Below are 21,206 nucleotides of genomic sequence, written 5' to 3'. Positions count from 1 at the left end.
AACAATATTCCCAAAAGTTGTAAGCATTTTGATCATATTTTTTCTGTTGGTTGCCTTCAAACTATTTTTTGTTTGTTGAGGTAAAGTACCTTTTGAGTAATCTCAGTAATCTTAAGTGTTCAAGTGTTTTTTTTTTATTTTGTCAATAGTTTCCGTGAAACTATTGCTTCTTTACTGTCAGCCTTAGTTCTTCTTCATGTAAATGGCTGAAATGTCTTTCCTGCATTAGTATTTCCCTCCTGGCAAGCCTCAAAAGATATGCATTTGTGCAGATGAAGAGAAAAGTTTGCATTTTTGTTCTGGCATCTTGCAGATTTTCTTTAAGTGACTTTAAGAAAAAGGGGATGTGAGGTTTGTGGTTCTATGTTTAGCCATTGTTATTTCTGAGGAATTCAGTCAAGAAAAAAAATTTACTGTGATTTTTAAACAACATCACAGGTAAAAAATGTGTTTTTCACTTGAATTTAACAAACCAGCTCTTTGTGACAGTTTCCTAAAAAGTCTTCAGACCAAACCTTTCCGTGGTTATTTGTGTTTTATTGTACAAAAAAAGTCTTTGAAAGGAAATCATTTACAAACTTCTATGTAAAAGGGTATGTGACACTTTTAATACCTCTGAGGTAAAAAGTTTGTAAGGTTCATAAAGTTTGTAGACACACTGTAGGCTGGGTTCTTATTTGGAAATATAAAATTCATTTTAATGCCGAAGTATTTTGAGATCATATCAAAAACACCTGAATTCACAATGATGCAATTTTTTGTCCAGTTCTGGGGAAATCATATTATTTTCAATTTTTTGGACTGTAAAAGAAAGACATATTTCCACTATGTATAATAAAAAAAAATGCAGATTTCTGATAACTTTTTGTTTATCTGTCTGCCTCTAGACTTAATTTCAGAACAAAGTAATACAGTTGATTCAATTTTAACAGAAAACACATGACCGTTTTTAAAATTTCCAGTCTGTAAATTCGTTCTTGCTCATACATTTTCGGTCTCACTTGTAACACCCCACTGGTGCAGCATTGACTTGCGGGGGCTCCACAGGTATGTCTAATTCTCGCCCACATGCAGACAGCATGAGTGTCAGCAAATGAAGATGCGGCTGTGTGTTCCGGACATAGCTGAGTGACAGCCAGTACCAGAGAAAAACTTGGGCCCCCGGGGCAAAACAGTGACACACACACAAACAATCTCCAGAATCAGGGGAGAAAAGGGGAGGGAGCATGAGAGGAAAGGGAGTGTATCTGTCTCTTGCACACTCAGACACCTTCCCTCCTCCGCAGTCAGTCTCACTTTTGCACACAAGATAGTAAGATCGGGCAGAGACAGAGGACGCAGAACAGCCACTGGTTGCTCACAGACACTCAGAGGAGAGCACAGACTGCCTGCCTTATGTGTGGCTCCTCTCAAGGCTTCACAGTAAGTCTATCTCAGAAAACTGATATCAATACTTGTGCTAATTTGGGCTAGATTTTTTTTTTCAAAAGGAACTGAATTTGGGTTTATCTATTTTCTTTTCTTTGCAAGGATACCCAGAAAAGATGTGAGATAAAAATACGCTTTCTAGAGTCTGTCACACTTTGTCCTGTGAGCCACAGCTGTGCACTTTTGACTCATGTTCTGATTTTCAGAAATACATTTTCTGCTTAGTCACCAGTTTCAGGAGTTTCAAAGTGAGCTGTCACGCTTGTGACAGTCATTCCGGGTCAGCTGTGGCGAGAGACTTCAGAGGAAAATCATGTGAAACGTCACACTTAAATCTGATCTGTCTCTCTTTCTTTTCTTAATTCATTGAAGCATGTCTTTCACTTTTAGGGTAATATGCTGCGGGTTAAATTATCTCTGCAAACATCACAGAAACTGGAATCATAGTGGTGGGGATTGAATTAAATGTAATTCCTGACGGCTCATAGGAGTCCTGGACAAGCACTGCAAGAGGCTTTCCTTCAATGGCAGGCTGATAGCCTAATAAAGAAGCCAGTTTTCTATCGTTTCCCTTCTTTGATCCTATCGGTCAGGTCTCTTTTGTCAGCGCTGAGTTAAATGACAATCTGTATGAGAGACGAGGGAGAGGCAGAAATGAACAGACAGAATAAGAGCCCAGTTCTGGCTGGGGGCCAAGTAGCAGTCAGTTTAGAGGAAGTCTGCTTGATTCACTGGGAGAGCTTGTTTCCTTGTGAAAGTTGTCCTGCCCCAGGACAGATATGCAAAGGAACCTCCCTCATAGCCCCTGGGTTGTGATTCAGAAAGTGACAGGATGTATGGGACAGTGGGGCCAGTGGGGCAGTAAGCGTGGAGGTTCTCTTTTGAAGTTTGTTTGTCCGGTTGTCGCAGCTGATGGGAAAGTCGGATGCTTCATTCCAAGCAGATCCAGTTTGGTCCTGTCTCTTCATGTTTGATTTTGAAAGGGTTTTAATTCCACATATTTTTAGTGCTTTTATTTGAGCATCCACAAATGAGATAGGTTGTGTCAACCACTTCTGGTGTTTTTTGCATACAATGTAATGTTAATGTTTTTTTTTTTTTTTGCAGGCCTCCTCACGTGAATGCACCAAAGCCATGTTAGCCTCTGAGACATCTCCAGAAGGCTTTCCAATACCAGAAAACCAGGATTTAGATATGACACTGTGGAGTGAAAAAGATTTTGAAGAAAAGTACATCTACACTGTGAAAGACCATCGTTTCGAAGAAGAGTCTGAAAACAGCTGCAAGACACGAGCAGAGAGATCTTTACCAAGAAACCTTGCCCTAAAACGGTGCCACAACCCACCAGAGGTAAGTAGGAACCCCCAATTTTTGTGATATACCTGGGATAAAAAGTAATAAATCAAAAGTGAACTAAAAAGACAAAACAAAGGAATTTAAGCACATGTTGTTTACGTTGCTCCAGCCTGCTGATTTCTTGCGTCACTCCAACATCCTTCCATCCTCTTATTCATTCTCTGGCAGGAAGTACTTGACATGTTGTTGTCTAATTTCAGCCTTTTGTCTCTGCTGTGTGCATCAAGGCAGAGATGGAGACAATAGCCAAGCCCTTCAGGGCTCAGCTTGATGACAAAGTATAACTTATCGCTCTCCTAAATTCTTTCTTTCTGTTCAAACAAAAACAAAATTGCGCCAAAGCGAAGCAACACTAATAATTGAAAAGATGGCTCTGTGGACCAAAAATCTAAATTTCATTCTCTTGATTTAAGATAATAAAGGTTTTAAAGCAATTTTCAACTAAAAATGTACTTCAGAGGAAATACTTGTTTTAAAATGAAAAGTAAAACTGACTGGATAAAGTTATGAAACCATAATGACAGATTTTACTCGTCTTTCTGTTCTTCGAAGATCAAAGAGAGCATATATCGCTTAGGGCTTTTGCCTTTTAACTTGCTGGGGTGTGACCATGACATCTTATCCACTCTTTTTCAACCTATGGAGTTGAGATAAAGGAGAAAGTTTGACACCTGCAGGTAGCAGAATAAGACTTTCAGTTTAGCTTTTCAGTTTGGAGAAAAGATGTTAAAGATAGGTCAGGGGAAATGGCTGTGAGATATTCAGCCCATAAGCAAGCAAAATTCTTAATGTTTTTTTTTTCCTTTTTATTATCAATTATTGAACACTTTCCAAAGAATTTCAGTGAACTGTTTGACGCTTATGTGTTCTCTTTTTCAAGCAGGTGCTTGGAGTCATCAGTAAAGAGCTTATCCCCAAAGGGACACGCTTTGGCCCCTTTGTGGGCGAACGCTATACCAATGACACTCTGCCAAAAGATGCCAACAGGAAGTACTTTTGGAGGGTGAGTAAAAATGACTTTTTGTGTTCAATACCTACATTTAACCTCTCGAATGTATATTTTTAAACAAGTTCACATTATGCATGATCAGCTGAAGATGCAGCTTGGACTGCAGGTTAGCAGTTGCGATCAATGTAAGCGCTAGAGGATTATTTCATGCAAATCAGTTGCATCTGCTGCATATAAAAAAGTGCTTGTTTGAGGTCACACGCACACAAACACACACACATACACATATACAGCTGTTTGGTTTTGGTGACGCAGCGGTTCTCCTCTCCCCACTTCTCTCAGCCGTGGTAGCGCTGCCAGTAAATACACCATACACATGTCCGCACATCTCCAGATTCTCACACTCTCACACTGACTAAGCAAGGAAGTGGCTTTAAGACTCAGAACTCTGAAGTTACAAATCGGCAGCGTTGGGGCATCTTTCATTACCCACACGCTCCTGTGCAATCCTGCAGTTTATAGTCAGCAGTCATGAAATCCATCAACACCAACCAAATCGTGCAACAGCCACAACACAAGAACCCACAAAGGTACAATCCAGTCATACAGATACATTCTCGTTCAGTGTTACTTTTGCAGCTCGAGATGACTCTCATGCCAGTTACACATGCAGTACCTATCTCAGCTGAAACAGTGCGCAGTATTTACCATAAAGACATGAGGAAACTATGACATAATTGCCTCACTTTGTGAATGTGTCATCGCTGACTGCATTATCTTGCTACTCTTACTGGTTCTCTCTCGCTTAAGGTGTTTGTGGGGAGGAACCTACACCACATCCTGGATGGTTTAAATGAAGAGCGAAGCAACTGGATGCGATACGTCAGTCCAGCTCGTACCGTTGAGGAACAGAATTTGGTAGCATGTCAAAGTGGCTTGGACATCTATTTCTTCAGCATTAAGCCACTTCTGCCAAGCCAGGAGCTCAAGGTGTGGTACTGCCCTGAATTTGCCCAACGCTGTCACTACCTACCACTTGAGCAGCCGATGGTCAACAAAAATGGTAAGTGTGTATAATGAGCCATATTTTACAAATGCGGGGGAGGGGATACTTCTTTGTATCCACAAATATTCTCTACTGGTGGTGTTGATGGTTTCTTGGCTCAGATGCCTTATCTAGCTCTCAAAGAGGAAGAGAGGTAGGAAGACCTTCAGTAACTACTCAAACGTCCTGACAAGGTGATCCGCTGACAGATTGGTATCTCACTGGGTTGTTAGCCATTTGTTCACTAAGAGCTGAGCTATCTGGAGGAAGGGGGGGGGGGGGGGGGGCAACAAAAGATAAGATTTCTGCTTTTGTATGTAGATTGGTGCTAACTTTGTCCAAAAGTAGGTGAAATGCACAACATGCTTCTTCGTTTTATCCACCTGTTGTCAGCTTAGGGCTTGGTTGAGCATAGTGTAAGTCATAAAAGCTGACTTCTTTTTGTGATTCGTTAGGAGGAAACTTTCTCTGAAAAGATATCAAGGCTTAGATGCTATAAAAATGTGTAGCATTCCTTGTAATATTTGTATAGTGCATAGGTTGCTCAATGAAATAGGTATTTTCCACTTTATCAAGAAGAACTATGTGAAATCTATTGGTCATTTTGTTTTTGTGTGCCACTTCTTTTACAACACAACAGATCTGTCCAATTATGTGGGTAATCCATTTCAAGTATATAAAAAATCTGTATTGTGATCAGAACTGGCTCCATTGTTTACTTTTAAAAAGTTTTGATGATATAGAAAAAAAACACTAGTAAAAATGCATATCTGCCTAAGTGTTACACCTTTTGCAAACTTCTGAATGAATAATAATTAATCATGTCTGTTATCCTCTCTCTATTGTTTGTTTGTCTAACAGAACAGAGCAATGCTCATGAAAAGACCTCGGGTAAAAGAGGCCACAGCGTCTCAGAAATCCTCAGAGAAGAACCGGCCAAATCCCGGCTGAGCCTCCCCGGTTGCCTGGACGACTCTTCTTCTCGAATATACGTCCCAGCAGTTCTTCCCTTGTGTCCCAGTGTCCTTTACCCAGTTCAACCCTTCTCAGAATCTATCTATAATCATGGATACGCACCACTGCCCCCACTGCCACCCTGCAGTCCCCCCACAGCCAAAAGGCAAGCACTAAGCATTTCTTTACCCACAAGCCTTCACTTTGCTCTGCAGCCCAGTCAGGCCTACCGAGAATCCTATGTGCCAGATCACATTACCTCTGCCTTCAGGCATGGTTCATTTCCATTGCCTCATTACTCACTGGGTCTTCTACCTCATTCATACTCATTATACAGTGATCGACTGAAACCTCCCTTTGCTGTGTCATCTAACCCCTCTCCTTTTGACAGCCATGCAATGTTTCTAAACCCTTTAACGAGTGACTGTAAAGGCTTGCCACAAGTGCCTTCCAGTTCTAAATCAAACCTCAAATTAACAATCGAGCAAAAAGACAGCAAGGACCTCACATCACAAAGAACAACCTACCTCAGGAGTAGCTCTGATGACCTCAGAGTTTTGAAGAGTTCACCTCGAAGCAATGCTGGGATGGACCATTCGGTGCCTTCCAAGGCTGGCATCTCACCCATCAACACTGAACTCTGTGGATCACTGTCCTCTTTCGCACATGGAGGGTGTTCTCCACCAGCAGGCATGGGTGCGCCCTCCAGCTGCCTTCCTTCAAAGCCTACCTCCGCAATTCAAAGCATTACAGAGGATGCATTGGACCTAAGGAAGACCAAGCAAGAGGGGCAAATCATAGGCTACAAGACTCTATCTTACCCCCTTACTAGAGAGAATGGAAAGATTCGATATGAGTGTAACATCTGTAAAAAAATCTTCGGACAACTTTCCAACCTCAAGGTGAGTTCATTTTCATTGTAAAAATCAAGTTAGAGATAAGTGGCATCCAGAAGATTTAGATATTAATTGGCATTAAATGTTTTTTGCAAAACCTCATGAATACTGAACTCCAATATGCTGCCTCCAGGTTCATTTACGAGTGCACAGTGGAGAGCGCCCATTCAAGTGTCAGACCTGCAACAAAAACTTCACTCAGCTGGCACACCTGCAAAAACACTACCTGGTTCACACAGGAGAGAAGCCCCATGAGTGCAAAGTAAGGCAACACATTTAACTCCTTTAAAAACCAAGAAGAAGACCAATACGTTCTGCACGTGCCATAAAAATGCAGACACTAGTACCAAAAGACTTTCTCTCATATACATTTTCCTCTGCTAAATATTAAAACAGGTGTGCCATAAGCGATTCAGCAGCACGAGCAACTTGAAGACCCACCTTCGGCTTCACTCCGGTGAGAGGCCTTACCAGTGCAAGCTGTGCCCAGCCAGGTTTACTCAGTTCATCCACCTCAAGCTCCACAAACGCCTGCACACTGGGGAGAGACTCCACCGCTGTCCTCACTGTTCCTGTGCCTTTCTCCACTACTGCAGCCTGCAGGTGCACCTTCAAGGCTTCTGCCCTCTTTCACCCTCAGCTTCCTGCAGATACTCGCCAGAGGAACTACATCGGTTTAACTGTGAGATAGAAAGATTTGACAGCAGCGAGGCCGCCGAGCAGCTTGAAGTGCTGTCAGCAGGGATAGATATGGAGAGGGGGAATATTTTTGACCTGATAAAGAAGATACAAACTGGAGTCTTAAGTCACCTGGAGGGAGTGGAAGGGGAGACCGAGTTAAGCCTCTGCAAATCGGCAAAAAAGAGTTGCGAGGGTCAGCTCCACCGAATTAGTCCCTTATGTCTGAATCCCTCAAGAATCAAACTGGAATCCGGCTGTGTTTCAGAGACTTAAAGATGTCCTGTTAATCTGGCCAAATAATCCTTATAGGTCAGCTCGACAGCTGTGAATTACTGCCCTATCCGGAGAAAAGCCTTACCTCAATCATGGATCGGCTGGCCTATTAAAGGGACTGCAGATCATAAAAGGTCAAAACAGCAGGCTGAGCCTCGCCTGATGTAGTCTACATTTTTGTGTCTATTTATTCTCTTGCTAATTTTAATCTAACATGTATAAAAGCACAGAATTGCAATATTTTTTTACTGTTTTTCTTGCATCTCAGGAACCGTTTTGCTGAAATGACAACTAAACAAGATTTATACCCAAACATTTATTATATGTAATTGTGGTCTCACTGTGTGAGACTGAGAGTTTCTTTGTGTGTATTTTTGTTGTCTGATTAAAGTGACAGCATCTATTTAATGTGTGTTGTGAAAGCGGACTTAAAGGTAGTGACAACACAGAGGAAACCTCAGTTGTGCGTGCATTACATTTATGCTTCCTTTGTGCAAGCATGCTTCGCTTATGTGAAAAACCTTTATATTAGTCTTCGAATAGTCCCCTCTAGTTGGTATCAACACATAAAACTACACTGAGCAATAAAGATATGATTAATTTGGAAAGACAATACCAAACCACACAGCGCCAATAGGTAGCAATACGTCTCTTGGGTTTAATGTCTGACATTATAATGTTTAGTTAAGGAAGGTATTGATAAAATTTCTCATTTTAGCATAATGTGCACATTGTAGAGATGTGTGGTTAAGTACTGCTCCAGATCTTGCACACCTCACTGTGGTAGAAGGACAGACTCACACTGTGACTGGGCTGCAACCTCCTGTGATACTCACATTACAACTTTAAAGGGTATCAGGTGGCAAAAGGTTCAAAGTGCCCAACCGTTGACAACAAAAGAACATGTCTCCTCACGGCTGATGATACACTGAAGATCAGGTCACAGAGTGCCTTCAAGCTGCTCTGCTGCATCATCTCGAGATGAAAACAGATGACAGAAGAAATGAGATCAGTATGGATGAAACACACCGCTATAACAAAGCAAAGATCATGTGAAAAAGGCAAAGTCTGTACAAGCAACCGACAGATTGTATCTAATTATTTAGTAGTTAACATTTTGAAAAAGCGCTGTAAATGTATAATTAGGAAGAAAACTCCCACAGTTTTTAAAAAAGGAAAGAAACAAACATCTGCTAAAAAGAAGGCTCACTGTTAAACAAAAATAAGGCCCAACATACTGAGAAAGAACTGAGTGAGAAATTGAGGAAGGTAAAGAAGTTGCACATAAATAAAAAATCTTGAAGTCCCACTCTAAAAACGTTTGGTTTTTTATGTGTGTTCCCAGTGGTCTTTTAATTATGATTACTGTAGGCTGTTTTTTAGTCAAATTCATTTTAAAAAAGTGTCGTTTAGAACCTATTTTCTGCAGAGCGGCAGTAGTTCATTAGAAATTCACCTCTACCAGCTCAGTGGCTTTATGGCAAAGTGTCTGGAAGGCTGTGAATTCAAATCCAGGTCGAGTCATACCAAAGATCCAATGCCTCCCTGCTTGACACTGAGCATCAAGGGGTTGGATTGGGGGGTTAAATCACCAAACCACCAAATGGTTCCTGGCAGCAAACCGCTCCCCAACGGGGATGGGTCAGATGTGTACAACAAATGTCACACACACATAGGTGCGTGACAGCTAATGGGACTTTAATTTTAACCTCTAAGTTGTGGCCAGGACCTGGCCACAACTTAGACCTATGTGGCATGAAGCAACCCCGCCCCCCTTCCCTATGAGCTTGGAGCAGAAAGCCAACCAGGAGGTTTACAACATCAAACATAAGCTTTTTTTCAAACTGCATTTTCCGGCTGCTCCTAATTCACAATGATTTCAATAGATAAATATTCTAAAATGCAATTTTATGCTTAATTTTCTTAAAATTAACATCTGAAAAATGTGACAAGATCATGTTAAAAACTCACACAGAAAAACTTTTTTTTTTTAATTTCCATATCAAATATGATAAGAATGAGAAGCATCAGTTTCAGGTGTGCATGTTTTCATCAGAGCGGAAGCATGGCTGATGCCTCTTTAAGCCTCCCGATGACGTCACGTATTTTTGACAGGGGGGCTGGCAGCGCGAGAAGAGGAAAAAGGGAGCGGATGTTCCCGGGGTGGAGGACGCTCAGGATGGTATCGCCGGGTTTTTTTCCCCCCACGTAACCGCAGCATGATAAACGCCGCTGCTGGAGCGGTTGCCCGCAGGATGCCGTCCGCCACCCGGCGGAGCGGCTGCTGGATCGCGTGGTGTCACGCGGTTCTGTTCGGCGTGTCGGCGCTGGTTATCGTAGCCGAGCGGAGCGCTCGTAAGTGGGGATAGATTTTCCTAGCGGAATGCTAACCTGGCTGCTGGTGTGCAAAATGATATTTCGACTGAAACAACCTTTTCCTGTAAAATATATGATGCTTTTTTGTTGTTGTTTTTTTTGGGGGGAGGGGGGGTAATGATGAGAGGGGAAACAGCGTTGGTTAGTGATGGAGCTCTTTCAGCATCATCAGAGGGATCAAAGAGGTTGCGGTGGTACAGGCGTGAGAGCTGGATGCAGCTGACTCCTGGTGGACTGTGGGACCTCCAGGGGTCACCCATGATGGACAAAAAAATACTATTACTATATTTTTCCACATATTGATTATATGCCTTCCACCTTTTTTTTTTACTCAACCCACACCCTTTCCTATTAGAAAAAATTACTGAAGTCAATCTAACATTTCATTCATGTGATAAATACACATGTGTGAAATGTAAGCTGAGAAATAAGCATTGCAGCAAATTTGCAGGTCAGTCAGGCAAGGTCAGGATAGAACAGGGATGGGCCATGTTCTGCAGATCACTGTATAGATGCTGTGCTGATGGCCTTTTTGGTGAAGGACTCAAAAGCTGCATGAAAACACGTTTTGGTCAAGAGATGCTTCAGATCTCGTCTCTTGGAAATATTTTGGAAACACGTGCGCACTTTAATTTCACCAGGACCCTTGTTTTGTTGCATTTGTCAACATGTCTTTATAAATACATGCTGGTTGGGATGATTTAGGATTCATAAACCGGTTTGTGTCTGTTGTTTTGTGTGAGTCAGTGATCTACTGCATAGGGTTTTACCTTTGGAACGAGGAGACGCAGTGGGCTGGCCTCACACTCGGGCTCTTTCTTCCGGGGACAGCGGTTCAGCTGCTGAGTGTGAAGTGGTACTATGATGATGGTGACGACAGGCGATGCTATCTCTCTGTCATACACATCCTACACCTGGGCATCTTTAAAAGGTAAAATAGTCACACGTTCATACAGATTGGCACCAAAACAAATGATTCAGGATTTAAATCAGTGAGAATCACACTTTGGTGACCTATAGTGAGGATCAGACCTCATTGGTAAAGTGATTTGTGCTCTAAGGTTGTGTATGTCTCCCTCCTCTGGCAGGCTCTGGGATTGCATGAAGTCTGTTCTGCGCAGGCAAGGCTCCGTGTCTGAACTTGGGGTTGTTGTCATGCAGCAGGCAGATGTTGCTGCTCTTTGGGTTCTAGAGGCTCTTGTCCTTACACTGCCTCAGAGCCTGCTGCAGGCATACGTTGTAGTGTCCACCGACGTGGGCATCACATCGCCAGGTAAACCTATATTAGATGCACGGTGATGAGTATGGTCATTTAAACAATGTTTAATACTTCTTTTTAACCTTCAGTGGCATACTGCTGTGGCTTATGCGTGCTGTCTGTTTCCTGGGCACTGGTGCTGTACAGCAGAGCGTGCTGTCTTATACGACCTGGCCACTTGGCCATGCCTCCTGCAGCCTTGCTGTGCCAGCTGGTGTGGAGGGCAGGCATGCTGGGTGCCAGGGTGACCTGCCTCATGTTTTTTGCGAGAGTCTTCCATTGGTGGGTCTGCGGTGTTGCAGGTGATCCAAGATTTACAATCAAAGTATTTCTCCTCAGTTTGCTTTTGAGTCAGATTAATTTGCTCCTTTGATCAGACCTGAGATTTTTTGCGAAGAAAAAGAACTGATCGGAGTCATATTTTGTGTTCAGGTTTTCATTGGCTCACGGCCTCCTTCTGGCTGGTGTCACAGCAACCAGATATCTGCACCGGTCCCTGGTGTTGGCGCGCCTTCAATGGTGTCCTGGGACTTGTCCATGTCTTCCTCTTCCTCAATGTCAAGGATGGACCTTCCCGCTACCGCATGGCGAGCTTCTATGCTGTAAGACTTTCGAATGAGCTTTAGCTTTTCTTTTTAAAGCTTTGTCATTGAGCAAGCACACAGAAAACACATTCACGCTTGAAGATTCTGCAGTGTCATCCTCACCTTTGTGTCCTCAGCTTACAGTGACGTAAAACTATCTGCCGATGACTGATGGTGTGACCTTCTCTTTTACATTAGTTCATGTTAGTGGAGAACGCCACTTTGCTGCTGACCGCCTCTGACTTCCTAAGTGAAGCATCATGGGACAATATGACCCTTCCCACCTCTGTGCTGTGTTGCTTTCTTCTTGGTGAGTCATTCTATCCACAGTGTTTTTTATAAGCAGGAAGTAGATTGGAAATTTGTTTTTCTTCCTTGCAAACAATTCTTTATGTGTCCATACCCCTAGGTGCCACCTCCCTGGTCCTGTATTACCGGTTCCTCCATCCCAAATCCACTGAGATCTCCCAGGGTACAAGCCGGCACCACATGGGGAGCACATGCATAGAACAAGGGGAGTCCTCCTTCTCTCTTGGAGACAAAAGCTTGCCCCCTCCTTCCAGCCAAACCCACGGCAGCTTTTCCCTTTCGGGTGTGGCTGGTTCTCTGCTTGAGCATCCAGGAAACTGTGAAGGCCGGTCCAACAGCTCCTGTCCTTGCTACCACCACCACTGGCTCTTGATCCGTCTGGCTCTGAAAACGGGAGATCTTGGTAAAATCAACCGGGCATATGGAGCTGGAGGAGCAGCGGCGATCCTTGATATGGACGACAACAACCAGGAGTTTAAAAGCAACGAAGGCATCACAATTACAGCCGGGGGCAGCTGTGAGGCCGTCTCCACCTCTGAGTCTCAGGGGAAGGGCCTGGCACCCCTCTCAGACTGCAAAGATGAGTTCCAGAGCATAAGCGAACCCACATCGACCGAACATCCTGACGAAGAGGAGGACAGCCTGGAGATGGAGAGCCCGATGGAGTCTCCTGTATCAGATTTTAAACGCAGCTCACCTGAGGGCAAATCCGTGTTTGGAGACAGTCCAGAGCCATATTTCTGCCCCACAGAGTCAAGTTCAACATTATACTTCAGTGCTGATCCCCAGTCTCCCAGCAGCGCCAGTAACCCCCGTTTGGACCGGGAGACGGGGAGCCTCGAACTTGGAGGTCGCCTCAACTCCATCCCTAGTGATCCAGCGCTTCACAGGGATGTGCGTGGACTCATGGGACGTGTAGGACAGCGCTGCATTTCAACTCCTAAATTGGACTTGGGAGTGTTGGACTCTGCTTCCAGCATCCCTCATCTCACAGGTCCAAGGAGGCAGCTCATCATGTCTCGAAGGGATGAGGATGATCACTTCTAGATTTTTCTTGACGCATCAGGGAGTAAGAAACAAAAACATTAACCGAGCAGCAGTGTCATCCTCTGCTCAGTATAAGGAAACAGTGCCAGACCTCCACCTCAAATATGAATAAAAATGCATTTAGCACAGTCTAAATATGCATCTTAATGCATCGCTTTAGTGGAATCCAATACATCCAAGACACAAAAAAATGTAATCAACAAGAGCTGCAGCTTATCAAGCAGAAAATTTAAGAGCTAACTGATCACAATTATGAACACAAGTTTTGCTATGCTACTTTTTAGCCGCAAGAAAATCTCTAGAAACACACTGTGCAAATGTTTGAACTGTGGTTCCTCTGGACTGTAGTTACATAACTTCAAGGACGATTTTTATGCAAAACCTTTATAGACATATGGTGTTTTGGTATATCAAAGCACATGTTGAAGCTTCTGGTTCCAAACATTACTGTAGTACCTGCTGCTATGCTACAATGGAGAACTTCTGAGATGTAAGAGCAACTGGAGTTTCTCATTTTTGAACTTTAAACCAACTAAAATAAGCTTTTGGCTTCTAAAAAGCACAAATATCCTCTGTATCATTTGTCTGTTGCTGTGATGCTGTGATTTTTCATCTGAAAAAAAAGAAAGGAAAGAATTACAAATTTTAACAAGCTGTATTTTTTGTATGATAAAACTGACAGCTTTGCACAGGGCTTACATTATCCTGGAAAAACAGGTTTTTGTTGTATTTACATGTTGATCATGTAATTGCTGGAGTACATGTGAAATTCTTTTTGGACAAAGAATATAATGTTGTCTCTCAGGCACTAATTTACAGAAGATTTCAGATTTTATCTGTAAAATGAAATGACAAGATGCTTATGACATATTTGTAGTGATTTTATTGTGTGTTTTGATTGTTGCTACCAAGACAAAAAACAAAACAAAACAAAAAAAACACAAATCATCTCTGCTGAGAAACAGTGGCTGAAAAATGGAAAAAGTAGTGAAATGAAGTTTAATATTTTTTGCAGCCAAATTACTGCCTATAAGACATTTTGAACTGTGACGTTTGAAGCCACGGGGGGCTTTAAATCAGCAATAAAAAGCCTGTGTTACATGTGGAAATGAGTGAGATTTTTGACTTTTGGGGAATTATTTGTCAAATTTTCAAAAGTAGAAAAAAAAGATATTTAAAAGGTGGTATTAAAGCTATCAGAAAGAGCTGGATTTTAGTCAAAATTACTGTGAATAACCGGCTATGTTTCTTTTTTTTTTTCATAAAAGACCCAAAAGAAGGTATTTATGGTACTTCCTCTTTAAGAGTCCGCGCATGCGCAAACTACCAGGAAAGTTAACTCCTGAACTTCGTAGAAAGAAGATTTGTGATTTTTAAAATCACAGGAAAAACTTTACTGTGTTGACATGGCATTTCGCCGGAGGAACAAAAGTTACCCTTTCTTCAGCCAGGAGTTCTTAATTCAGAACCATGCCGATATTGTTTTCAGTTTGGTGATTGTCATTTTGATTGGACTGATGTTTGAGGTGAGAGGATTTCTGAATCTTTTTTCTTCTTCTGAACTTCTTCTCTCTCTCAGCTGCCTTTAGGATTGCAGGTCCTTTTTCTTTTTGCACTATAGACTTGACTTAAAACAGTTTATGTTCCATTTTATTGGTGATGTTACGCCTTTCGTGGGTGTTTTCGCTGCTTGCTTGCTCTGCAGTTTTCTTTTTTTGTGCAAGTTTTGTAAAAAAAATAAAAATAAATCTTCGCCCACAAATTACTAATTTTTGCCCAACAAAGTTTAAAGAAGTTTTATCTCGAAAACGAAACTCTGCGTTAGGCGTGTATTGCATTACCGGTTAAAACTATTTTCGTCTCTTTTCTGGTTAATTTAACCGCATGGAGATCGTACTCTCTTTCTATAATCCAGTAAGCACCAAAATAAACCTAGTGTGAAAACCAAAGTTATCTCAAAAGTCATGTTTTACACACAATACTTTGTCCCATTTCCAGCAAACTAAGAAGTAGTAAAAATGTCCTAACTTCCAAAGGTAAAGTGATCGATACCTATAAAGGAAACACATCCGCTTTTAATTCAAATTAAAAGCACTCTGTTGCTGGAGTGGACTGAACAAGGTTGGCGAACTCGGATATTTTATTTTGAAATGTCATAACGGAAGCGGATTCAGATTCCTTGGGAAATTGATGGTATTAGTTAACTGCCACGTCTCAATATTTGAGCCGCTGTTGTTATTTTAGCTGTTGTTAAAGGCACTTTTAGCCACGAAGGAATTTGAGATTCAGCGATTCAATTAAATTCGCATCTTGTTGAAACGTTTAGTTATATCCCAGGTGGGCATTAAAAATGTCACTCCTGATTTTAGTTGGGATCACACAACTGAAGTGGAGCAGATTTTTAAAGGGGGATCCCCTTAATGTTGCTGGTTCCAAAATAAAATGCAAAAAAAACCCCCAGAAAAATTGCAGTTTAAATAGATGGAAACTTTATTGTTGCATTTATAAGGGCCAACAGGTTTGCTCATTTGTAATTTATCCAATAATTTTTATTTGGTATGTTTTATGCAAAACTGTGCATTTTTTTAAATGAATGAAAATTAAAAAGTTAATATAAATGTAGGAAAACTATGCACAACTATAAAATGAATGAATTCAGTTGGGTGGGATTATCTTCTTCCCACTCTTTTTCAAGCAATAAATCAAGCTCTCCTTGACTTTAGTTAATGATCATCTTATTTAATTAATCAAATGTGACTTAAGTGTGTTGTTGTTTTTGTGTTTGTTTTTTTAATCTATGCATTTCATCTTTTCTGTAATGATTTTGATAAATCTGTGTGTATTTTTTATTGTATTGACTACAATTAATGCTTGAAATAAACAAATCAAATCAAAATGTATTCAAAGTGAGGATTTTGTCACATTTCTCACATTCATCACAGTCAGATCAGGTGACTGCACTCAAATAAGACACAAACCAATAAAAAGCCTTTGTTTCCAGTAATTTATTCAGAAATGATAACCTCTTTTTTATTTAATTGTCAGTTATTCATCTCTGTTCCTTTTTAATTCATTTCAGTAAATATTTTTCAATCTTTAAAAAGCACTTGACATGGATATAACATACATTTCTCCGCATTATATTTGAATATTAAATTTAATAACTTTCCTTTGAGGCCTCACCTATACCTACATTCACTTTGTTTCTCCTGTCTGTTCTTCTTTTTTAGGTTTTCTTGTGGATTTTTCCTTTTTTTTTAATTTTTATCGCCAGTTTTGACTGTTTGAGTCATTTTAAATTACTTTTTTAGAAGATGCATTCGATCTTTCTATCTTCATCCGAATGTTAGTCATTAGGAGATTATACCTCATATTAGATATGCAGCCTAGAACTATTGATATGACGTAGTCAGGGCTTTCAAAAACTGTGGTTGAGTGGACGTTTTTTTGGAGCAAATGTTTGTATATCATATGAATATTACTTTTCAGAAAAAAAAGTGTTTTCTAGAATTCTTTAATCCCACCAACCTGCTTTTTTTTTGTTTGTTGCTTTTTTTCCAGACAACAGCAAAGACGGCCATATTGTTCATTCAGCCTCAGTACAATGTCACAACATTATCACCAGGTAGGAGATGCAGAGTTAAACTAAAATAAAGATGCTTTTCTCCTCCACAGCCCTGCTGTTTTTTTAAATATTGCCATTGATTGATCAAAGCATGTGTGCATCCTCCCGATCCCAGCTGACATGTTTGTTTCCCTCTCTCCCTTTTGTGTGCTTAGAGGGAGAGGTGACGACGTATCTGTACGGATGGAAAGACTGCGCCACCATTCTCTTCTACTTCTTCATCACCATCATCCTCCACGCTGTCGTGCAGGAGTACCTTCTTGACGTGAGCGTCTTATTTGGGTGGTCACGGGATCAAACACATGACTTTTTTACTGCAGCTTTCAGAATATTGGTTAAAGGTTATAAAATGTAGCAGAAAATATGAGCTAGCACATGTCTTAGTTGTAAATAGGTGGTAAAGTCTTGCATGTCCAACAATTCTTATTTCAATTTGTGCTCATTTTATAAGTGAAAATGAGGTGAAAATAAATACTGATCTTAGGTATATATTTTCCATGAGGCAGAAGATTTGCATTTAAACGTTTTTACAGCTTCTTTGTCTGCTTTAGTCCTCTAAAAGTGATTCATACTGAAAGTATTGAGTAGAAACTGTTCACTCAGACCAGGAAATGAGCTGTTTCACTTCAGGGGCTTTGTATTCAACTTTGTATTCAAACTGTCAGTGTGGGACACTTTGAATCACACTTAAAACGGAACAAAAAAGTTTTTTTTTTTTTATATATATACAGCGTGTGAATGCAGAAAACATGGTGTTCCATTTCAGCTGTTATTGTTAAGAAGTAGGCCATCGAACAGGTTTTAATTTAAAACCACCGTCACTGTTTCCAAAGGGACTAAAGGAGGAAAACGTTCACAGATGAACTATTTTAAGCAGCGGCCCTAAATAATTCCGCTTAAATTATTGTGACACTTCCTATTTAATGGCAATAAGATATGAGATAAAAATTGCAATATTTTGAGGTCCTTTCTAATTATTTTTCTATTCTGATCTGGTTGCAGAAAGTGAATCGACGCCTACACCTCTCCAAGAGCAAAAACACCAAGTTTAATGAGTCGGGTCAGCTTTGTGTGTTTCACTTTGTGTCGAGCGTGTGGAGTTTCTATGTTCTCCTAAACGTAAGTGTGATTTTTTTTTTTTTTTTTTCTTTTCTCGTCGCCATGATTCAAATTGACCACTTCCTTTCTGATCTGTGCTGCGGAAGCAGACACAGGATTAAAGCCACCATCCATATAACATTTTTCTTTATTTCTTTACACAGGAAGGATATATCTTGCATCCCAGCAGCCTTTGGGAGAATTACCCTCATTCACATCTTAGGTACATTTTGGTTAACACTCAGAGTAATGGAACACTTTTTTTTTTTTTTTTTTAAAGCTGCACATCTATTAGGTCTTGTCAAAAATATGTCAAAAATAGAAGAAAATGATTCTGCTTATGTTACTTTCAGTCAGCCTGTTTCCGCTTTATGTGCTTTGTAGGGTTTCATCTGAGCAGCTGGAGGCGAGCTGTGCGGGGAAACTGCACTCATTTACATGTTTATGTTTTCCCTCGAAATGTGCAGAACAAAAGCCAACAGCGGGCAAAATGGAACAAAAGCAGCATGTGGAAATATCGGTCACGTTTTAATTCCACATTGACAAACGGATCTCTATATCTGCTGGTCTTCATCTCATAATGAAAATGCCCTTTGTTATAATTGCTCATTTTTAATTAGACTTAAGTGGCACATATCAATCAAGTGGATTACAGTTAAGGTAGACTTTAATGTAAGTTAGGAGGAGGATGCTGAAACTTTTTCAAAAAACAGAAAATTGAGTTGCCAAAGAAAGTTTCCCCTTATCGATATGAACAATTTTTTATTGACGTCACAGCTGCACTTCATTGTTAAAGCGTATACATCGTTTGCATGCATAATGTCACCCTACAGAAGACTGTTTTTTCATTTAAATCATTCAACTTTTTTTTATGTTTCCGTTACTTTTTACCTACATTTGTTTGTAAAAAAAAGAAAAAAGTCATTTAAAGATCAAACGCTCTTATGTTTCAGGATGTGTGGTAGCGATTTTGAATTAATCAGATAATATATTAAATTAGTGGGAGAAAAAGCTGATAATGTCACCTGCATTGCCTTTTTTTTAATCTTCTTGTGCTTTTTGTTCCCCAGGTTTCAGGTGAAGTTTTTCTACCTCACTCAGCTGGCCTACTGGCTCCATGCCTTGCCAGAGCTCTACTTCCAGAAAGTGCGCAAGGTCAGTAGAAAGGCCATGGGAACTGGAGGCGCTCTGGAGCGTGACTTGATAAGCTCTGTTTATTGTTCAGCCTTTTGGTGGGGATTGTATAAGTTCTGTATTTGCAATACACAATGCAAAAAAAAATTTGAATTTGTATTTTTTTTTGCTTTGTTTTAAGGAGGAGATTCCTCGCCAGCTCCAGTACATCTGTCTGTATCTCCTGCACATATCTGCAGCCTATTTGTTAAAGTAAGTGTAGAAAAGGACTTTGATGTTGATAAGTGGTTTAAAAATCAATACATTTGAAGGGATTCTTCTGAATCCACAAAAAATGTTGTCAGTGTTCAGATTTCATCGCTTTACATCATTTTATCATCATTTTAGTAGTAAAGTTGTTATTTTCATTGATTGCCGTGTTTTTCTCTTCATGTATAGCTTGACTCGTGTGGGTCTGGTACTCCTGTTCCTCCAGTATTTATCAGAGCTGGGCTTCCACATCGCCAGACTCCTCTACTTTACTGATGAGAACCACCAGAAAATGTAAGTTGCTTGCATGCCTTTACTGAATTTTAGTGGCTTTTTGTCGAGTCTGTCTCCCACTTTGAGGCCTTGCTTTGATGGAATGGCGTGTCGTTCTGGGCAGGTTTGACCTGTGGGCAGTTAGCTTTGTGTTCACACGGATGACCACGCTGACCCTGATGTTCCTCTCTGTGGGATTTGGTTTGGCTCGAGCTGAGAATCAGGGGCTGGACTTGGAGATGGGCAACTTCAACACTGTGCTGATAAGGTAAAGCCCAATCTGGTGGTTCAGCAGCCAAAAGCATAAGAGTCCAATGTCTGTGGATAAGGATTCATTTTAAACCCAGTCTCTGTAGCTCTCAGACTTATGCATAGTATTTTTTTTTTTAAGTAAACATACAGGAATGACTTTGGACTCCATTTTTGCAGTTAAAGATAGCTGTCACAGTAAATGCTCCTCAATGCAATAAAACTGGACTTGACACTTCACATCTATAATTTCTCAGAACTCAAAGTATGTATTTTTTATTGGTCTTCTTACAGCCAGCAGTCAGAGTAGCATAAACAGTTTAACAGGTTAGACTGTTCTTCTAACACCAGACATCGAAAGCAATTTCATTCGTTTGGGGCATGATGTCAGGCCTACTTTCCAATTCTCACTGTGACACTTATGGTGTCCCCCCTCAGAATGATTGTCCTGCTGCTGGTGTGTTTGACTCAATCCTGGCTGCTGTGGAAGTTTATCCGCTTCCAGCTAAGGCGTTGGAGGGAACTCCGACACGAGCAGGCTGTTCGCAAGAAGGCTGCCACAAAACAACCCCTGCGGCCCCTAAAGAGAGACTCGCGTAAGTTCGGACACCCATATTTAGCAAGGAGCTGACATTATTTGGTCATTTGTTTTCCTCACTCTGCTTCTTGCTTTGTTAAAAATGCATTTTGACTTTTCCTTTTTGTCTCTTGGTTAGTTGGTAACCATGAAAACGGAGTTCTTAAAGCGGAGAATGGAGTCTCTCCCCGGACAAAGAAACTCAAATCTCTTTAAGATCCTCTGACTGGCGTGAAAAGCTGCCTTAGTGGTGGCTAAGGTTCTCGATCAGCACCCGAGGGAAGCTGATGGCTGCTGGTCGTCGAGCTTCTGGCTGAAAATGTCCTGCGATGTTCCAAGGACTATGTCGCAGATGTTGGAAAATGAAATCCAAGGAAAATCCTTTGATCCCAACAGACATTTATCCTTCTCATTGTATCAGTATTTTGTATTTGTAAAACATACTTGCAGCTTGCAATCCCATCATAAAGCAGACAGTTGTATGCAGTGATAAAATAGTTAAATAAGCGTGTTCATCCTCAAACTGAAGTACTGTAGCGTTGCAGCTCGGACTGTTGAGCCTTTGTGTTCTGTTTTTTAGTCCACAGGAGCAGAAAAGTGTTACTGATTTTTTTATTTTAATTTTTTAATTTTTGGTATGATATGAACTATCTGGTAAAACTGTACATGTGTCACTTATCACTTTCCATTAAGTATGTTGGATAACACTGCATGCCATTCCATTTCTGATTTTTGTTTTTGTTCCGATTTGTTTATTAATTACTTTATTAAATAATGCAATTGTTCAAACATGATTTCAAATTGTATTTGAACCAGCTGAGGTCTTTTTCTTTGCTCTTGTTCTT

General features: G+C 40.7%; 3 protein-coding genes across 4 annotated transcripts; all 3 read left to right on the top strand.

Annotated features, from left to right (window-relative positions):
* Positions 1–1,264: 1,264 nt before the first annotated feature.
* On the top strand, positions 1,265–7,985 carry prdm1c (PR domain containing 1c, with ZNF domain). Of its 2 annotated transcripts, none has more exons than XM_011491478.4 (7): positions 1,265–1,422; positions 2,536–2,778; positions 3,668–3,787; positions 4,544–4,796; positions 5,640–6,634; positions 6,762–6,890; positions 7,025–7,985. In XM_011491478.4, exons 1-7 carry the CDS (start codon positions 1,396–1,398, stop codon positions 7,580–7,582), a joined length of 2,325 nt encoding a protein of 774 aa, XP_011489780.1. In that variant the 5' UTR covers positions 1,265–1,395; the 3' UTR covers positions 7,583–7,985. The 2 variants fall into 2 exon arrangements, with proteins under 2 accessions (XP_011489780.1, NP_001265739.1); NM_001278810.1 differs by having other exon boundaries at positions 1,290–1,422; positions 3,665–3,787.
* A 1,702-nt stretch (positions 7,986–9,687) lies between these two features.
* xkr5a (XK related 5a) lies at positions 9,688–14,265 on the top strand. The gene is made up of 7 exons (XM_004083581.5): positions 9,688–9,937; positions 10,706–10,889; positions 11,047–11,231; positions 11,306–11,518; positions 11,649–11,818; positions 11,999–12,110; positions 12,210–14,265. The coding sequence occupies exons 1-7, from the start codon at positions 9,802–9,804 to the stop codon at positions 13,154–13,156; spliced, it is 1,947 nt and encodes a 648-aa protein (XP_004083629.1). The 5' UTR covers positions 9,688–9,801; the 3' UTR covers positions 13,157–14,265.
* Positions 14,266–14,455: 190 nt separating this feature from the next.
* On the top strand, positions 14,456–21,150 carry tram2 (translocation associated membrane protein 2). Its single transcript, XM_023952842.2, has 11 exons — positions 14,456–14,682; positions 16,718–16,781; positions 16,937–17,046; positions 17,784–17,900; positions 18,044–18,102; positions 18,950–19,034; positions 19,195–19,265; positions 19,452–19,556; positions 19,660–19,803; positions 20,223–20,380; positions 20,501–21,150. Exons 1-11 carry the CDS (start codon positions 14,563–14,565, stop codon positions 20,575–20,577), a joined length of 1,110 nt encoding a protein of 369 aa, XP_023808610.1. The 5' UTR covers positions 14,456–14,562; the 3' UTR covers positions 20,578–21,150.
* Positions 21,151–21,206: the final 56 nt, after the last annotated feature.

The sequence above is a fragment of the Oryzias latipes genome, chromosome 24 (genome assembly GCF_053564925.1).
Source record: "Oryzias latipes strain Hd-rR chromosome 24, Olatipes_Hd-rR_3.1".
Lineage (NCBI taxonomy): Eukaryota > Metazoa > Chordata > Actinopteri > Beloniformes > Adrianichthyidae > Oryzias > Oryzias latipes.
This window is presented reverse-complemented; position numbering and strand designations above follow the sequence as displayed.

Coding starts and splice junctions, on each gene's coding strand:
- prdm1c (NM_001278810.1), top strand. CDS start 1,396: ATGTGTGGCTCCTCTCAAGGCTTCACA. Junction 3,788..4,543: donor ACAGGAAGTACTTTTGGAGG/GTGAGTAAAAAT, acceptor CTCTCGCTTAAG/GTGTTTGTGGGGAGGAACCT. Junction 6,891..7,024: donor AGAAGCCCCATGAGTGCAAA/GTAAGGCAACAC, acceptor ATATTAAAACAG/GTGTGCCATAAGCGATTCAG.
- xkr5a (XM_004083581.5), top strand. CDS start 9,802: ATGATAAACGCCGCTGCTGGAGCGGTTGCCCGCAGGATGCCGTCCGCC. Junction 9,938..10,705: donor CGTAGCCGAGCGGAGCGCTC/GTAAGTGGGGAT, acceptor TGTGTGAGTCAG/TGATCTACTGCATAGGGTTT. Junction 11,232..11,305: donor CGTGGGCATCACATCGCCAG/GTAAACCTATAT, acceptor TTTAACCTTCAG/TGGCATACTGCTGTGGCTTA.
- tram2 (XM_023952842.2), top strand. CDS start 14,563: ATGGCATTTCGCCGGAGGAACAAAAGTTACCCTTTCTTCAGCCAGGAG. Junction 18,103..18,949: donor TACCCTCATTCACATCTTAG/GTACATTTTGGT, acceptor TTTGTTCCCCAG/GTTTCAGGTGAAGTTTTTCT. Junction 20,381..20,500: donor GCCCCTAAAGAGAGACTCGC/GTAAGTTCGGAC, acceptor TCTCTTGGTTAG/TTGGTAACCATGAAAACGGA.